The 19,691-nt window shown below is 48.0% G+C and overlaps 1 protein-coding gene across 1 annotated transcript in view; it reads right to left on the bottom strand.

Moving 5' to 3' along the window:
* The window catches only part of WIF1 (WNT inhibitory factor 1), a 67,108-nt gene extending 52,521 nt beyond the window's left edge, over positions 1–14,587 (bottom strand). The window contains exons 1-2 of the mRNA XM_068160937.1: positions 14,165–14,587; positions 13,896–14,035 (exon numbers count right to left, since the gene is read on the bottom strand). Of these exons, the coding sequence (XP_068017038.1) occupies positions 13,896–14,035; positions 14,165–14,297 (273 nt within the window). The 5' untranslated portion in view covers positions 14,298–14,587. The remainder of the gene's footprint in view (positions 1–13,895; positions 14,036–14,164) is intronic.
* Between the last annotated feature and the right edge of the window lie 5,104 nt (positions 14,588–19,691).

The following is a 19,691-nucleotide window of genomic DNA, read 5'->3' on the forward strand; positions in this document are numbered from 1 at the left end:
TCTGCTGGGTGATGCCCAATGCCAGTACAAGGGGCAATGGTGGAAGCTGAGCCACAGGAAGTTCCATGGAAACAGGAGGAAAAAATGTATTCCCCATGATGGTGACAGAGCACTGGAACAGGATGCCCAGGGGGGTTGAATATCTCTCTGGAGATATTCAAGATCCACCTGGCTGTGTTCCTGTGTGATCTGCTCTAGGTGCTCCTGCTCTGGCAGGGGGGTTGGACTGGATGAGCTTTTGAGGTCCCTTCCAGCCCCTGGAATTCTGTGCTTCTGTGATTCTGTAATTCCATTTCCCCTTTTATTCCAAAAAGCCACTTACATAGCAGAAAACACCAAGAAGGAAAGGAAAAAAAGCTCTCTTCTGCCTTTACTGAAATATACTGAACATACTGAAACTGCAGCAACAGACATCTACTACATTGGAATGGGCTGCCCAGGGAGGTGGTGGAGTCACCATCACTGGAGGTGTTTAGGAAGAGACTGGATGGGGTGCTTGGTGCCATGGTTTAGTTGATTAGATGGTGTTGGGTGATAGGTTGGACTGGATGATCTCAAAGTTCTTTTCCAAACTGGTTAATTCTATTCTATTCTATTCTATTCTATTCTATTCTATTCTATTCTATTCTATTCTATTCTACTTTACTCTACTCTACTCTACTCTACTCTACTCTACTCTATTTAATACACATATAAATATACTACATCCAGTTTGCTGCAACAAAAACACTGTGTGCTTTGTTGTGGAAAGATGAAGCATTGCAATGCCAATGTCCATTCTCTGCTGTGCATTTCGAGTGCCTGCACTTTCCACCACGTCTGGGCTACAGTCTGACGTGGTGAAGAGTCTGCCCACAAGCAAACAGTTGAAAAGTAAACAAGCAAAGAAAAACACCTCTGGAAAACAAAGCAAAGCAAAACAGATCTGACATGGTTGAAGAGCAGAATGAGAGGGGCTAACAGAAGGAAAGGAGCATCTCTCAAAAGGTGGAATTTGCACACAAAAGGAAAATGAATGATGAACAAACCCTTGGAAACCAAGCACAAAGCCACAGAAAGGCAAAACAAACCACACAGAAAAAAGGGGTTTGAGATGCATTTTCTCAAACCCTTTAAAAATACTAATCAGGAACTCTCTGCTCTGAATTAAGCTATCAAGTACTTAATACTCTGCTTCTGATGCAAGTACCTACTACATATCATAGAGTCATAGAATTGTGAGGGTTGGAAGGGACCTCAAGGATCAGCCAGTTCCAACCCCCCTGCCATGGGCAGGGACACCTCACACTACAGCAGGTTGCTCACAGCCACATCCAGCCTGGCTGCAAACACCTCCAGGGCTGAGGCTGCCACCACCTCCCTGGGCAACCTGTGCCAGCATTTCACCACCCTCATGGGGAAGAACTTCTTCCTAACATCCAATCTGAATCTACCCATTTCTAGTTTTGCTCCATTGCCCCCAGTCCTATCAGTCCCTGATACCCTCAAAAGTCCCTCCCCAGCTTTCTTCTAGCCCCCTTCAGATACTGGAAGGCCACAATTAAGTTTCCTCAGAGCCTTCTCTTCTCCAGACTGAACAGCCCCAACTCCCTCAGTCTGTCCTCACAGCAGAGCAGCTCCAGCACTCTAATCATCCTCGTGGCCCTTCTCTGAACACACTCCAGCACCTCCAGATCCTTCCTGTAATAGGGGCTCCAGAACTGCACTGATAAGTATTGCCACTCCCTGGGTTGGATTATTTACTCACAATGTGGATCATTATTTATCCCAGGAGCAGGTAGATGGAATCTGCCCATATGTGTTCCAGCACATCCAGATCTTTCCAGTAATAGAGGCTCCAGAACTGGGCACAGTGCTTCAGGTGAGGGTCTCACCTGAGTGGAGTAGAGGAAGTGAATCACTTCCCTTCACCTGCTGGCCACACTTCTCTTGATGCACTGTGTCAAAAGCTCTGGGTCACACCATATTCCTTACATATGTGCATGTCTTATGGAAGAGTGTGGTTTCTTACATTTGTTTTATAAGTACATCATTCACTTGGCTAGTCCATGGAGGTGTTTAAGCCCAGGCTGGCTGAGGCTCTGGCCAGCCTGATCTAGTGTGGGGTGTCCCTGTCCATGGCAGGAGGGTTGGAACTAGCTGATCCTTGTGGTCCCTTCCAACCCTGAATGATACTATGATACTATGATACTATGAACTTGTTCGTACTCATAGCTACCATAAAAAAAAACCCAAACAAACACAAAACCCAAAACAACAACAACCAAAACAAAACCTCTTTGAAAAGTGTAATAAAAAACAAGAAGTGGAATGTGCTGCCCAGGGAGGTGGTGGAGTCCCCATCCCTGAAGGTGCTCAAAAAAGGCTTGGATGTGGCACTTGGAGCCAGGGTTTAGTTGTCAGGAGGTGTTAGGTATTAGGTGACAGGTTGGGCTTGATGATCTCTGAGGTCTTTTCCAACCTTATTGTTTCTGTGATTCTGTACAAATCCTTTCAGATAGTTCTTAGATAGTTAGTTAGTTAGTTAGGTCCTAGGCTGGACTTGGTGATCTCAGAGGCCTATTCCAGCCTCAATAATTCTGTGATTCTTGTCATGGTTACTTCTTTTACTCCATAGCACTCCTTGTAACAGCGTGAACGTCAGACCATTAAGAACACACTGAGCAAACTGTCTGTAAAAACAAAAGAGGTGATGTTGACAGAAAACATTTCCACTCCCATGAAGAGGGAAAGAAACACAGCCTGGATGTTTTATTTCAGAAAAACTGTTAGTAACATGGCAAGAGAAATCACAGAATCATAGAATCACCCAGGTTGGAAAAGACCTCAGAGATCATCAAGTCCAATGTACTGCCTATTACCTAACACCTCCTGACAACTAAACCATGGCTCCAAGTGCCACATGCATGGAATCATAGAATCAATAAGGTTGGAAAAGACCTCAGAGATCATCAAGTCCAAAAAGTCACCCAACACTTCATAACTACGAAACCATGGCACCAAGTGCCACATCCAATCCCCTCTTGAACACCTCCAGGGACAGGGATTCCACCACCTCCCTGGGCAGCACATTCCAATGGCCAATCTCTCCTTCTGGGAAAAATTTCTTCCTAGCATCCAACCTAAACCTCCCCTGGCACAGCTTGAGACTGTGTCCTCTTGTCCATTGGAATGGGTTGCCCAGGAAGAGACTGGATGGGGTGCTTGGTGCCATGGTTTAGTTGATTAGATGGTGTTGGGTGATAGGTTGGACTGGATGATCTCAAAGGTCTTTTCCAACCTGGTTTATTCTATTCTATTCTATTCTATTCTATTCTATTCTATTCTATTCTATTCTATTCTATTCTATTCTATTCTATTCTATTCTATTCTATTCTATTCCATTCCATTCCATTCCATTCCATTCCATTCCATTCCACTCCATTCCACTCCATTCCATTCCACTCCATTGCATTCCATTCCATTCCATTCCATTCCATTCCATTCCATTCCATTCCATTCCATTCCATTCCACTCTGTTCTCTTGCTCTGTTGTTGCTTGCCTGGGAGAAAAGACCAACCCCCGCCTGTTTGTTGCCTCCCTTCAGGTAGTTGTAGATGGCAGTAAGGTCTCCCCTGAGCCTCCTCTTCTCCAGGCTAAACACCCTCAGCCCCCTCAGCCTCTCCTCACAGGGCTGCAGGTTTTCACAAAACACAGGCTAACAGCTCTGGGGTGTCCTGTCAGTTCCAGCGCTTTTCAACAGCTACGCTTTACAACGCAGCTACCGCTGTAAAAGCAGTGGAAAGGTTTTATAACTGAAGGTTCCTGTTCTTGCCTTTTCTTTTTCTTGCTTGTTTTTGGTTAAAAATGTATTGGAATATTTATAGAAAGGCTAAACAATGAAAATCCTGCAGAAGGGCTTATTTACTGCAGCTTTACACCGCTGTGTGAGAGGAATAATTGTGCAGTTTACACATACTCCATGTAAATTACTATGGAAACCAGATGTAGCTTACACTACAAGGTGCCTTGTAACTCATCTCTGCTGAGCAATAAATTCCTCCCCCCCCCCCCAAGCTCGACCCCCCCCCCCCCCCTTTTTTTTTTCTCTTCTTGGCAAAACTCTGAGAAACTTTACTGCTGTTTTCTATCAGCAGATACAACAGATGGCTGGCATATGCCTGCTTCACTAGGAAAGTGGGATGTCTACAGCATTACTTTGATCCCTGGTGGCATGTCTACAACACTGAGACGTAAAATACCACAGCTGAGCAGAATCTAAATATTAAAAGCTTTGGAGCTGTGCTCTTGCTCCGAGAAAGCCCTGGCTGAAAAATCATGCTCGCAGTATGTAAACATCTTCGCATTCCCCCTGGAAATTTTGGTGCAGAGGTCAGGAAACAAAGCATTTCCTCTGTTTGGTGACATGAAACCACACTGGAGGTACCACTGTAAACCCCAAGAGCACGGGTTTATGCAATTGCCTTGACCAACCTTCCAAACCAGCCCTGGGGGTTTTATTGGAATAGAAAAAATGGTGTGTGAGGCACATTTTTTTTAGGCTGAAAAGCATCACTGTAATCACTGGGTATGACTAAGATATTTACCCAAAGTTCAGCAATGTCCTTGCAGGAATGTTTTGAAATGTGCTGCTCCTTGTTTTCTTTCAGATCGTTGGGAAAATGGTGAGGGCAGGATTTAGCCTGGAGAAGAGGAGGCTCAGGGGAGACCTCATTGCTGTCTACAACTACCTGAAGGGAGGTTGTAGCCAGGTGGGGGTTGGTCTCTTCTCCCAGGCAACCAGCTCCAGAACAAGAGGACACAGTCTCAAGCTGTGCCAGGGGAGGTTTAGGCTGGATGTTAGGAAGAAGTTCTTCACAGAAAGAGAGATTGGCCATTGGAATGTGCTGCCCTTGGAGGTCATAGAGTCACCATCACTGAAGGCATTTAGGAAGAGACTGGATGGGGCACTTGGTGCCATGGTTTAGTTGATGAGATGGTGTTGGGTGAGAGGTTACACTTGATGATCTCAAAGTTCTTTTCCAAACTGGTTAATTCTATTCTATTCTGTTCTATTCTATTCTATTCTATTCTATTCTATTCATGGAATCATAGAATCATAGAATCAATAAGGTTGGAAAAGACCTCAAAGATCATCAAGTCCAACCTGTCACCCAACACCTCATGACTACTAAACCATGGCCTCAAGCACCAGGTCCAATCCCTGTTTGAACACCTTGAGGGATATGGACTCCACCACCTCCCTGGGTAGCACATTCCAATGGCAAATTACTGTTTCTGGGAAGAACTTTCTCCTCACCTCCAGCCCAGATCTCCCCTGGCACAGCTGGAGACTGTGTCCTTATGTTCTGTTGCTGGTTGCCTGGGAGAAGAGACCAACCCCCACCTGGCTACAACCTCCCTTCATGTAGTTGTAGACAGCAATAAGGTCTCTCCTCAGCCTCCTCTTCTCCAGGCTAATCACTAATGCCCTAAAATCAGTAATCTGTTAGCTTTCCCCTGGGCAAGGCAAGAAAGTCCTTCTGGAACAGCTGGATATTCCATTTTATTTTCACAGTCAGGCTACATCTCATCAATACAAGATAATTCCAGAGAAACCAGTTGAGCTGTTTGGGACTGATGGTCACATTGCTGGAATGAGAACTAGCCCCTAGGAGCTGTAGTTCTGATACCTTTCCTAACCTCCGCTTTACAATAGAAAAATTGTGCTAGGAAATGCACTGATAACATATCTCCCCTCTCCCCACGAGGTGAGCATCGTTTTGCTTTCACAGAATCACAGAAACATTCAGGTTGGAAAAGGCCCTCAGCATCACCAAGTCCAACCCAGAACCCTGCTCTGCAAGGTTCACCCCTAAACCATATCCCCAAGCACCATGTAGAATCACAGAATTGTCAGGGTTGGAAAGGACCTCAAGAATCAGCCAGTTCCAACCCCCCTGCTATGGGCAGGAACACCTCACACTACAGCAGGTTGCTCACAGCCACAGCCAGCCTGGCTGCAAACACCTCCAGGGATGAGGCTTCCACCACCTCCCTGGGCAACCTGTGCCAGTCTCTCACCACCCTCACGGGGAAGAACTTCTTCCTAACATCCAATCTGAATCTACCCATTTCTAGTTTTGCTCCAATCCCCCCTAGCCCTATCAGTCCCTGACAGGCTAAAAAGTCCCTCCCAAGCTTTCTTGTAGTCCCCTTCGGACACTGGAAGGCCACAATGAGGTCTCCTCAGAGCCTTACATCCAAACCATCTTTAAACACAACCAGGCTCGGTGACTCAACCTCCTCCCTGGGCAGCACATTCCAATGCCTGACCACTCCTGCTGGGAAAAAGCTTTTCCTCATGTCCACTTTACTCAAGGTTATCAGTAACTCTAACCAGAAGTAACTCAGTCTTTCCAGTAGGGACAGGTCCAATGCCTCTTTTAAGAGCCGTGAAGACTGAACTCTCCTGACACTTGCAACCTTGTGACCAGGAGCACTCTCAGACCAAAGACCTTTCCCCAGCACTTGCTCCCTTTGCACACACATGCACATCTCCTGTCAGAACAGGCAGAACCACCAGTGCCATATCACAACTTTAGCACGTAATATAGGTGCAATATCCATGCACCCTCAGATACGTAGAACAGAACAGAACAGAACGGACTGGACTGGACTAGAATAGAATAGAATAGAATAGAATTGAATTGAATAGAATTGAATTGAATTGAATTGAATTGAATTGAATTGAATTGAATTGAATTGAATTGAATTGAATTGAATTGAATTGAATTGAATTAACCAGGTTGGAAAAGACCTTTGAGATCATCGAGTCCAACCTATCACCCAACACCATCTAATCAACTAAACCATGGCACCAAGCACCCCATCCAGTCTCTTCCTAAACACCTCCAGTGATGGTGACTCCACCACCTCCCTGGGCAGCACATTCCAATGGCCAATCTCTCTTTCTGGGAAGAACAGAAACATGCATCCTCCAGTCACTAGACCATGTCCCATACCCGCACCAGCTCAGGACTGAGTATTCAGATGTCACAGCACAGGCACTCATTCAGCTCTGCAGGTGCAGAGGACCCATGTCCCATACCTGCACCAGCACAGGACTGAGTATTACAGAATCAGAATCACAGAATCAATCAAGTTGGAAGAGACCTCCAAGATCAAGTCCAAGTGATCACCCAATCCTAACTGATCAACTACACCATGTCATTCAGATGCACACCATGGGCACTCATTCATCTGTCCAGGAGCAGAGGACCCATGTCTCATACCTGCACCAGCACAGGACTGAGTATCACAGTATCACAGTATCACTTAGGTTGGAAAGGACCTCGAGGATCATCGAGTCCAACCTATCAACACAGACCCCAGGACTAGACCATGGCACCAAGCGCCACGTCCAATCTCCCCTTGAACGCCTCCAGGGTCGATGACTCAACCACCTCCCTGGGCAGCACGTTCCAATGCCGAATGACTCGCTCGGTGAAGAACTTCCTCCTCACCTCGAGTCTAAACCTCCCCTGGTGCAGCTTGAGACTGTGTCCCCTTGTTCTGGTGCTGGTTGCCTGGGAGAAGAGGCCAACCCCTTCCTAGCTACAACCACCTTTCAGGTAGTTGTAGAGGGCAATCAGGTCACCCCTGAGCCTCCTCTTCTCCAGGCTAAACAATCCCAGCTCCCTCAGCCTCTCCTCATAGGGCTTGTGTTCAAGGCCTCTCATGTCACATCATGGGCACTCATTCAGCTGTGCAGGACCAGAGGAGCCATGGGATACTCCTAAGAGGGGAGAGTAGGAAGCAAGCTGCTACAGTAATTCATCCCATAACTGAAAGGAAGAAAGCAGGCTGGGCAAGTTGTGGCCCAAGCCAATTGTTTCTCTGCATCAGCCCAGAGGCTGCTACAGAACAAACACTGCAACTTGCTTTTTGGTTTCTTTTCTCATCTCCTGTCTATTAAATCACCCCATCTGCTTCTCTCTCACTGAGCACTTGCTTCCAGTGCACTGAAGCATATTTGGTTCAGGGGATTTGGAGCTTAAACACTTGTCATAAGTTCCTAAATGCTGTAAAGATGATGTTATCTCTGCTGTCTTTGGCACCTTCAAGTGATGGATGCAGTGAAATGTGCAGCAGTATTAGTGTAATAGAGCTTATTCCTGTCTCACTGGGAAGTCTTTCAGTGCAATCTTTCCCAGAGGACAAGACCCCCCCAAAAAGTCTTTAGTCTTTCCTTTTGCATAAGATCCTAAATGCTGTAAAGATGATGCTATCATAGAATCATAGAATCAATAAGATTGGAAAAGACCTCAGAGATCATCAAGTCCAACTTGTCACCCAGCACCTCATGACTAACGAAACCATGGCTCCAAGTGCCACAGCCAATCCCTTTTTGAACACCTCCAGTGATGGTGACTCCACCACCTCCCTGGGCAGCACATTCCAATGGCCAATCTCTCTTTTTGTGAACAACTTTCTCCTCACCTCAAGTCTAAACTTCCCCTGACACATCTTGAGACTGTGTCCTCTTGTTCTGGTGCTGGTTGCCTGGGAGAAGAGACCAACCCCCCACCTGGCTACAACCTCCCTTCAGGTAGTTGTAGACAGCAAGAAGGTCTCCCCTGAGCCTCCTCTTCTCCAGGCTAAGCAACCCCAGCTCCCTCAGCCTCTCCTCACAGGGCTGTGCTCCAGACCTCTCCCCAGCCTTGTTGCCCTTCTCTGGACACATTCAAGTGTCTCAGTGTCCTGCTTAAATTGAGGGGTCCAGAACTGGACACAGTACTCAAGGTCTCAATGTATCAATGTTATCTTTGGTACCTTCAAGTGGTGGATGCAGTGAAATAGAATAGAATAGAATAGAATAGAATAGAATAGAATAGAATAGAATAGAATAGACCAGACCAGACCAGACCAGACCAGACCAGGTTGGAAGAGACCTTCAAGATCATAATGTGCTGCAGTATGAGTACCATACAGTTTATTCTTGTCTCACTGGGAAGTCTTTAAGTGTAATCTTTCCCAGAGGACAAGACACACACACACCCTGAAAGTCCTTAGTCTCTCCTTTTGCAGTAACCATATATAAGAGCAAGAAGCACACCAGTGAGCTCTAGTGGTCACACAGATGACTACTGTGTGCTATATATTACCACTGATTTTTGCTTTCTTCCTATCAAGGAGCAATCTTAGTAACTACTAATTTAATGAGACTATTTTTTTGTTTTCCTTCTGAAGAAAATGAGCCAGCAGTGTGCCCAGGTGGCCAAGAAGGCCAATGGCATCCCTACATGCACCAAGCCCCTTGACATGGGCAGGGATACCTCACGCTAGATCAGGCTGCTCAGAGCCACATCCAGCCTGGACTTAAAAACATTCATGGATGAGGCTTTCACCACCTCCCTGGGCAACCTGTGCCAGGCTCTCACCACCCTCATGAGGAAGTTCTTCTTAACATCCAATCTGAATCTACCCATTTCTAGTTTTGCTCCATTCCCCCTAGTCCTATCACTTCCTGACACCCTAAAAAGTCCCTCCCCAGCTTTCTTGTAGGTCCCCTTCAGATACTGGAAGGCCACAGTAAGATCTCCTCGGAGCCTTCTCTTCTCCACACTGAACAGCCCCAACTGTCTCAGTTTGTCATACCAGAGCAGCTCCAGCCCTCTGATCATCCTTGTGGCCCTTCTCTGGACACTTTCCAGCACCTCCAGATCCTTCCTGTAATAGGGGCTCCAGAACTGGACTGGTAAGTATTGCCACTCCCTGGGTTGGATTATTTACTCACAACATGGATCATTATTTATCCCAGGTGCAGGTAGATGGAATCTGCCCATATAATAGTTATATGCACTTTCCACAGGTGTAAACAGAGATGCAAGGTGTCTGTCAGGAGACACTCAGCCCTACTCTGCTGGAGATCTCAGATGTGCTGAACTGACCTTGGCTGGCACCTACCCAGCCACTCTCCCCCCCCCCCCGCCTTGAGATCAAGGCAAGGAACCATATAAGGACACAGATAGGATCTTCTGTAGCTACTTAGGAGAAGTCTGCTATCTATAGACCCCAAAAGGATCTAGCTACTGCTAGATGCTGCAGCATGTACTACTAACAGCCCCCCAAACCTTGGAGCCCTTGAAAAACATCTTCAAATCAAGTGGGATACAAAGCTAAAAGGTCTATAAGGCCCAAGATACAAGACTCACTGAAATTGTGTCAGTTTTACCAAACAGAAGACAACTGTGTGCTAGTTCACAGCTGTTCTACCAAAAGCAACCTAATACCTCAATATCTTGAATACCTTTCTTTATTTCAAAGAATACTAGTTGTCATTTCTTTTATTCCTCTCCTCTCCTCTCCTCTCCTCTCTCTCCTCCTCTCCTCTCCTCTCCTCTCCTCTCCTCTCCTCTCCTCTCCTCTCCTCTCCTCTCCTCTCCTCTCCTCTCCTCTCCTCTCCTCTCCTCTCCTCTCCTCTCCTCTCCTCTCCTCTCCTCTCCTCTCCTCTCCTCCCTCTCCTCTCCTCTCCTCTCCTCTCCTCTCCTCTCCTTCCTCTCCTCTCCTCTCCTCTCCTCTCCTCTCCTCTCCTCTCATCTCTTCCTCTCCCCTCTCCTCTCCCCTCTCCTCTCCTCTCCTCTCCTCTCCTCTCCTCTCCTCTCCTCTCCTCTCCTCTCCTCTCCTCTCCTCTCCTCTCCTCTCCTCTCCTCTCTGAACCTCTCCTCTCTGAACCTCTCCTCTCTGAACCTCTCCTCTCCTCTCTGAACCTCTCCTCTCCTCTCCTCTCTGAACCTCTCTCTCCTCTCTGAACCTCTCCTCTCCTCTCCTCTCCTCTCCTCTCCTCTCCTCTCCTCTCCTCTCCTCACCTCTCCTCTCCTCTCCTCTCATCTTTCCTCTCCCCTCTCCTCTCCTCTCCTCTCCTCTCCTCTCCTCTCCTCTCCTCTCCTCTCCTCTCCTCTCCTCTCCTCTCCTCTCCTCTCCTCTCCTCTCCTCTCCTCTCCTCTCTCCTCTCCTCTCCTCTCTCTCCTCTCCTCTCCTCTCCTCTCCTCTCCTCTCCTCTCCTCTCCTCTCCTCTCTCCTCTCCTCTCCCTCTCCTCTCCTCTCCTCTCCTCTCATCTTTCCTCTCCCCTCTCCTCTCCCCTTCCTCTCCTCTCCTCTCCAAACCTCTCCCTCTCCTCTCCCCTTCCTCTCCAAACCTCTCCTCTCTGAACTTCTCCTCTCCGAACCTCTCCCCTTCCTCTTCTTTTCCCACCTTCCACTTCTCAACTTAGGAAATTCCCACAAAAAACGATATTCTTATAGGACCAAGCTACCAAGCACGTTGTAGTTTCCTGGCTGTGCCAACAGGCACTTCTAAGAATAAGTATACTTAAAGCTAGAACACTTTTCAGTGTTCAACCAGTGTAATACACCTGTTTAAATGTACTCATTTCTTCCTCTCATGAAAGGTTGGAGATTCTGGAGAACCTGTGTTCTTTTGCCACAAATAAGTTTTTACCCCACTTCTCCTTGCAAACCTGCTGCCAGCAATGATGTTGCTGCCCCTGTGGGCCACAGAGGAAGTACTCATGCCCTATTTCCTTCCCCTTCTCATAATGTAAAGGGCTGGGTGGCATCAGGGCAGTAATTGCCCTGGTTTCCATGAGACCTCATTGATCTCTGCAACTACCTGAAAGGACCAGAGGCTGGTGCTGGTCTCTTCTCACAGGTAATACTGACAGAGCAAGAGGGAATGGCCTCAAGCTGCCACTGGGGAGGTTTAGACTGGACATTAGGAAACATTTTTTCACATCAAGAGTGGTCAGGCATTGGAATGTGCTGCCCAGGGAGGCGGTGGAGTCCCCAGGCCTGGATATGTTTAAGGGTCGTTTGGATGTGGTGCTTGGGGATCTGGCTTAGAGGTGAACCTTGTGGAGTAGGGTTCTGGGTTGGACTTGGTGATCCTGAGGGTCTTTTCCAACCCGAATGTTTGTGATTCTGTGATTGCAAGAGCTTTGAGTAACAGGCAGCTGTACTCACCTCAGAGGGATACAAAATAGGTATTTTCCCTAGGATGCTAAGTGTGTCCATTTTTTAACCAGCTCCTAAAACACAAGGGGGTTGAAACCCCTGCCTTAACTGAGGCTGCTGGTGGAAACCTTGCTCTTCATCTGCAGACCTGCATAGGTGTATAAATATCCACAGCCCTAAGATGGAGTGGAAATGTTTAGATTCACACACTGTGCGCACAGATGAACTTGCAAGGAGTAGCTAGATGGGATTATAAAGACCTCCAAACACTGAGTCTCCGTTTTAACTCTTGCTTGACCCATAAATATCTGAAAGTTGACACACAGTGTTCTAGGAACAGAGTTGCACAGCGATGGCACTTCAACCATTTAGCTATTTCACTTACAAATGATTGTTCTGCCTTACAGGGATTGAGTAATTCAGCAAAGAGGAATAATGGGTTAAATAGCTTTGATGCTGCTCCAGAGGGATTCTGTCCTGCCGTTGCATCAAGGGCAGCACTTGTCTATGCTGTCTGGCACTCTTCTCACTGAAATCAGTGTTACCATCATCTTTTCCTAATGAGCTACCTGTAGGCAGCAAAGGAAGGAGAGTACAAGAAAGGACAGCAAGAGAAGGGCAGGGCTAAGTCTACATCTCAGTCTTCCTTTACAGAGAAAGAGATAGCTTTATCATGGACAGCAACTGAAGCTGGCCAAGAAATAGAGCAGAAGTACAGTCCCAAAACAGGCTAATTATTTCTAGGTATTTAAACACCAACCCTTGAGGTGCAAAGTTGTTTTCTCTGTAAAGCTCGACTGGAATGTCAAAAGCTTTGAGCAAGGCACTTAGCCTTTGTGACTAAGTTTTGTCTCTCCACATTTCCCTCCCTCTCAAAAAAGAAAAGGAGGTGAAGTGTTTCCTAAACTCAAAGGCGTAGTGAGGACAGCAAAAACTACAAGTGCCTCAGACAACACCTCAGAGACAAATCCTGGAGCTAGAAAGAGGATTTTAAAACAAACCAAAACCACAAACACCTTTGTGAAGCTGCGGTTAGCAGAATTATCCACCCAATTTTCATGCAATATTTGTAGGTAAATACTGTTTCACTTTTACCAAGCTCTTTGCTGTGTGAAGCCAATGGATTCGTTTTATCCATTACTCTTACATCACAATTTCTTTTCCTGTGGCCACGATAACGTACCCAAAGAGTGTTTCAGCTTTATGCAAATGGAACATACGCTGCCAGTGTGTCAAATCATGCATATGGTTATTCACAGAAACGTCATGAATTCTTATCTTTCCCAACAAAGGCATCCAAAGATACTCAATACACCGCAGATTTACATCGTCTTCCAATTAAACTCGTCGAAATTAGGTCTACAAAAGAGAGTGATTACGTACCAAAACGACACACCAAACGTTCACGCTTAGCAAATAGATGGGTGAATAATAACCTGTAGTGCACGTCCGTAAGCTAAAGAAAGCCGAAAGAAAAATGGACCCCGATAACTACGCTCAGGCAAACTTTTATTCAAACTAAAATGTAACCGGTGTCTTGCTGGTGAATCCCGGCCGCCGCCTCACGCCTGGGCAGCCTGCCGGGCTCTCCGCCGTCCGAGACACCCGGCTCTCCCACGCACTTCGCAACCCTGCCTCCAGGTGCGCTTTCCCGACGACCTGTCCGCTTCTCTCGCCGCTCGCCAGCCTTTCGCCTCCCGCGTCCCCCGCTGCCCGCGCCTGCCTCGGCACTCCGCAGGGTTTCGGGCGCTGCCCACGACGGTCGGCAAGGGGCACGACAGCAGCCACCGCAGCCGGGGCCGCCCCAGCGCATCTCGAAGCGGGTTATGTCTCAACTACTCCAAAGCCAAACCACCCGCGTGAGTTTAAAGAGCCGCCGTGGCCCCATCTTTGCACCTACCCGTCCCGTTGCCTGCCAGGTGAAGTTCATGGCTTGGATGCTGACGGGGATGGCGGGCATTCTCTGCTGGGCTTTCCTGAAGTCGTGCGTGAAGGGGGCCATCTTCCCCTCGGACACGATCAGAATATCCTCCTCGAAGCCTGCGGAAGGCAAAGGGGCGCGATGAGCGGGCAGCTGAGCCGAGCCGGGCTCCGCGCCACACCGGCATCCTGCCCGCAAGCCTCAGCCGCCCCGACGCGGCAGCCGGCTCGGGTAGCGTCCTCGCTTACCGATGAGGACTCTGGCTTGCTGGGCGTCGATCCACATGTAGAGCGTGTCGGCCTGCCGCGGCGCGGCACGCAGGCTGCAGAGGCTGAGGGCGCCGCAGAGCAGCGCGGCGCACAGCCGCACCGCCGGGGCCATGCTCCGCGCACCGCCCGGAGCCCGCCGCTGCCGCTCCGGCCGCGCCTCTCTCTGCCACTGTGCGCCCGCAGGAGGGAGGAGGGCGCGGCGCGGGGAGGTCCCGACGGAGGCGGCAGGAGGGGGCGCGGCTCCCGGTGGGTGGCGAGGGACTGCGGGCTTCGAGCTCCTCCGGGCGCTCCCCTTACTCCAGCCGCGGAGGGAGGCTGCACGGCAGAGCAGCACGTAGCGGCGGTGCAGCGAAGACACCCAGCCCTTCTCTCCGCCGGGTCCGGGCGGCACAGCCAAGCGCCGGGACAGGGTGCGTGACCCGCCGCACACCTCCCTTCTCCCGGGAGGCGTGCCTCGGAGCAGCAGAGCCTGGCACACGCCGTGCACAAGGTGCCGCCTATCCCTGCCCCGCCACCGCTGAGCACCACACCAGGGCAGCCTGGCACTCAAGGTGGCAGCATCGCAGTCACAAAAGCAACACGCGTCTGCGTGAAGAAACTAAGTTTGTGCGCACCTGGTCACCTCTACACGCTGTGTTTGTGTCGGGGCCGATGAAGCGTCGCTGAAATGTCTTGTCTGTGACAGAAGTGCAGTCTGCCTTCACACATTATTAGACTCATAGAATTGTCAGGGCTGGAAGGGACTTCAAGGATCATCTAGTTCCAGCCCCCCTGCCATGGGCAGGGACACCTCACGCTAGATCAGGTTGCCCAGAGCCACATCCAGCCTGGCCTTAAAAATTAAATGAGACCTGGGTGCAGGTGGGCAGGGGCTGCCTATAGGATCCAGCAAAGCTGGGTGAAGTGCTCTCTCGCACCAGCAGGTCAGGCCACGGAGCCATCAGCCAGATGGTGCAGCAGGGACAGCTCTTCCCAGCTGTAGGTTGAACGTGGCAATGTGCCAAAGACAGAAAAGCCTTTCCATTTGTGTTTGTCTGAAGGTCTCCGGAACGGTGGAGTCAGAAAAACACTGAAGTGTTGCTTTTCACACAGAAACTGTAACTGGCTCAATAGAGAAACTTAGTAAAGCTGAAAGAGTTTTTCGTTTAGTCAGAATCATGCCTTTAAAATTAAAAGAAGATATTGTTTCTAGTTTATCTGGAGACTTCCAAAATATTATTTATTTTATTTAAATGGGCCTTTTTCCAAAAAAAAGCTAAACCCAACTAGGATAACTAGTGTCTGTCTGCAGTGTTCTGGAAGGAGCTGGAGAGGGTCTTCTGCCCACGAGGGCTGCCTTGGACACTGCTGTGCTCCACCTCATCCCATCTGTGCAACTGCAAACGTTACATCCAGATTAACTGCCTGAAATGGGATTCTCCAGGTCGTGGGAAACAACATGAGGTTGGTCTTGTTTATCTACACAGATCTGTTTGAGTGGAGGTTGGCCATGCCACCTTGCACACGGGGAAAAGTGAGCTGAGTTGTCATTTTTCATGTTTAAAGAGCATAGCCAAACTGGTAATGGTGAGCTTTTCATCCCAAAGGGTTGTGGTTCAGCACATGGAAAACTCCACCTTCCCACTGATATGCTGTACTCTTTCCTGCATCCCCTCTAAGGAATCTTCTGCTGCTGTTGATACATCACATCACAGGATCACAGGATATTAGAGGTTAGAAGGGACCTCTGAAGGTCATCAAGCCCAACCCTCCTGCCAGAGCCCATAGATGCCATTGCGTATGTTTGCACATCATGCATCTCTTCTCCAACAATATCTAACAAGACTTAAGTGAGCCTTGTTAGTGCTGAGGTGTTGTACTGCAGTGTCCATTCTCCTGAGCTGCTCTCTGTAGTAGTATTGCACCAAGATGATGAAATGCATTGAGGATGTAGTTTGAAGGGCTTGCATTCATACAGCCTGCTTGCATTCAGCCTCAAGATCTAGGTAAAACACTGCTATATTTCTTCTCAATCTTAATTTCTCAGGATGTTAGGATATTAGGGGTTGGAAGGGACCTCTGAAGGTCAAGTGCAACCCCCCTGCCAGAGCAGGACCATAGTATCTAGCACAGGTCACACAGGAACATATCCAGATGGGTCTTGAAAGTCTCCAGAGAAAGAGACTCCACAACGTTTCTGGGGAGCCTGTTCCAGTGCTCTGTGACCCTTACAGTGAAGAAATTCCTGCTCATGCTGAGCTGGAACCTCCTGTGCTGGAGTTTATGTCGCTGCAACACTAATCCCACATCGCTGTTCCTGCCCTGGAGTAGATACACCTGCATCACTTCTGTCATTCTGTCTGCTCAGGATTTTATTGTCAAGTTTCCTAGAAGAGCTCACAGGAGTACTGGGGAGCAACACACAGATTGACATGTTGTGGGTGTGTATATAGGTCTGCATTCATAAATACCCTGTCATTATGACATTAAAACAATATCTCTATGTTATATATATATATATATATATGGCACCTTCCAACACTTTCAAGCACTTTTCCTCCCAGCTTCATTGCATTTTATGTGTGGGGGAGCTGGGGCATGGGGAGGCAGTGATCTGCACGAGCTTACCCAAGGAACAGATCTGTGGGCAAATGCAGGCTGGAATACCATCGTCCTAAATCTTCAGGTGGTTCCCTCTAGTAACTTGCCCAGCCCAAAAAGCTTAGGCTTCAAAAGCCAGAATCAGCATAGGTACTCTGACAGAAATGCTCCACCCCTGATGTTTATTAGGAGTGATCATTTAGTAATTCTTTTTTAATTATTATTTATTCTTTATTATATTTATTTATGGGCAAGAGCAGCTGGAAAGCTGGCTGGTGGAAAAAAGACTTGGAGGTGCTGGCTGACAGCCATCTGAACATGGGCCAGCAGTGTGCTCAGGTGGCCAAGAAAGCCAACAGTATCCTGGCCTGTATGAGAAACAGTGTGGCTAGCAGGAGTAAGGGGTCATGATTGTACTTGGCACTGGTGAGGCCACACCTTGAATACTGTGCTCAGTTTTGGGCACCTTGCTACAAGAAAGACATTGAGGTGCTGGAGCATGTCCAGATAAAGGCAACAAAGCTGTGAGAGTTTCTAGATCATAAGTATTATGAGAAGCAGATGGAGGGAGCTGTTTAGCCTAGAGAAAGGGAGACTGAGGGGAGACCTTATCACTTTCTGCAACTGTATGAAAGGTGGTTGTACCAAGGTAGGTGTTGGTCTCTTCTATCAAGTAGCAAGCAACAGGACAAGAGGGAATGGAATCAATTTGTACTAGGGGAGGTTTAGGTTAGATGTTGTACTAGGGGAGGTTTAGGTTAGATGTGAAGGAAAAATTTCTTCACTGAAAAGCGTTCTGAAGCCCTGGAACAGGCTGCCAGGGAAGTGGTGGAGTCACCATCCCTGGGGGTATTGAAAAGACATGTAGATGTGGTGCTTAGGTACATGGTTGCATGGTGGACTTGGCAATGCTGGGTTAACACTTGGGTTTGATGATCATAAAGGCCCTTTCCAGCCTAAAAGATTCTATGATCCTGTGATTTATGCCGTGTAAGATGCAGTGTATCATACACACACTTCCCCGTGCTTCCACCTAGCTCATCATATATTTGGTTAGATGGATAACTGTCAATGAGATTGATCGCAAATTCACGCTTTCCCGCCTGCTGGAAGTACCCAGCGGGTGCTGTCACTCTGCCCTGCCCGCCCCGGGACAGGCGACTCCCTTCAGCGGGCGGACGAGCGGGCGGCTGGACCCTGAGGGCTCCCGGTAAGGACAGCCGGTAAGAGATCGCCCTCTGCTGGCCGCATCCGGCCCTGCAAGCCCCGGGACCGGTGGCGGCGGAGGCTGTGGTGGTGCGGCAGCTCCCCTTTCCTTCCCTCTGTCCGGAGGGGGCTCTCTTCTGCTCCTGGCGTGATGTGGAGGGCTTACCTCGTCGGCTGGACTGGCAGAGACCCTCTTGAGTAATATGATAAACAAGTAGATGTTGAAAAAAAACCTCCACGCCAAACGAAGTTACAGCTTGTGAGGATCTGAGATGCATAAGAGAAGAGCTGTTAAACAGATTGGAGGTTTACTGCAAATGGATTTAAGAAGCAGAAAATATTTTGATTTTAAGAATTGAATATGATTAATTGTTTTCTTAGCTTCAAAACATGCAAGCAATTTTAAGTTTGTGATTGAAGGGAAATGTAGTGTAGAAAGAGGCTTAAAATGGGACCTTAATGTAGGTAAAGAGTTGTATGTTCTAATATGGTTTGGAGGGGCTTGCATTCATACAGCCTGCTTGCATTCAGCCTCAAGAACTAGGTAAAAATATTGCACTATTTCTTCTCAAACCTCATTTCACAGGATGCTAGGATGTTAGGGGTTTGAAGGTCATCGAGTGCAACCGCCCTGCCAGAGCAGGACCATAGAATCCAGCACAGGTCACCACAGGAACACACCCAGACAGGGCTGGAAAGTCTCCATAGAAGGAGACTCCACATCCTCTCTGGGCAGCCTGTTCCAGTGCTCTGGGACCTTCAAAGTAAAGAAGTTCCTCTTCATTTAAGTGTCTCTTCCTCCTAACTTAAGTGACATATTGCAGGGAAGTGTAGTCATTTTAGACGTGAGTTGAGAGCATTATGGGGAGTGGATAGGAATATACTTGGAAAACCAAATGTTTTGTGGTTCTTTGTTTAATTAAATGGAAAACATACACACACACCCCCCCCCCAAAAAAAAAGAAACTACACTGCGAATGTGGCTTTGGGATCTACTAAATTCCATAGGCATTCACACACAGGGTGATTGTGGCCTGCTAACATTATATTAGTTTAGTGTGAGCATAATTCGTTGTACCTTTCCTACCTATAAGATTTGCACTTTTACTTAAAAATTACTATATCAAAGTTGCATTGAAGTTTTTGGTTGTGAAATACTCTCAGAAATAAAATGAACACTTTATATTGAAGCACATTGTGACAAAACTATTCCATGGGCTTCCTTTTCTTTTGTACTCGTCAAACTTCTGCAGCATATTTTAGTGAATGAGTGGAACATTGCCACCTCACCTCACTCATTTTCCTCCTGTGCTGTTTCTGGAGACCCTGTTAAAAGAAGGATCTGGAGGTGCTGGAAGGTGTCCAGAGAAGAACCATGATGATGATCAGTGGGCTGGAGCTGCTCTGCTATGAGGACAGACTGAGAGAGTTGGGGCTGTTCAGTCTGGAGAAGAGAAGGCTCCGAAGAGACCTCCTTGCGGCCTTGCAGTATCTGAAGGGGGCTACAAGAATGCTGGGGAGGGACTTTTTAAGGTGTCAGGGAGTGATAGGACTGGGGGGAATGGTAAAAAAAAAAAAAAAAACTAGAAATGGGTAGGCTCAGATTGGATGTTAGGAAGAAGTCCCTCACCATAAGGGTGGTGAGACACTGGAGCAAGTTGCCCAGGGAGGTGGTGGAAGCCTCATCCCTGGAGGTTTTTAAGGCCAGGCTGGATGTGGC

Source organism: Melanerpes formicivorus, unplaced genomic scaffold, assembly GCF_026170545.1.
Source record: "Melanerpes formicivorus ecotype bairdi unplaced genomic scaffold, bMelFor1.0.p_v2 SCAF_54, whole genome shotgun sequence".
NCBI classification, from domain to species: Eukaryota; Metazoa; Chordata; class Aves; order Piciformes; family Picidae; genus Melanerpes; species Melanerpes formicivorus.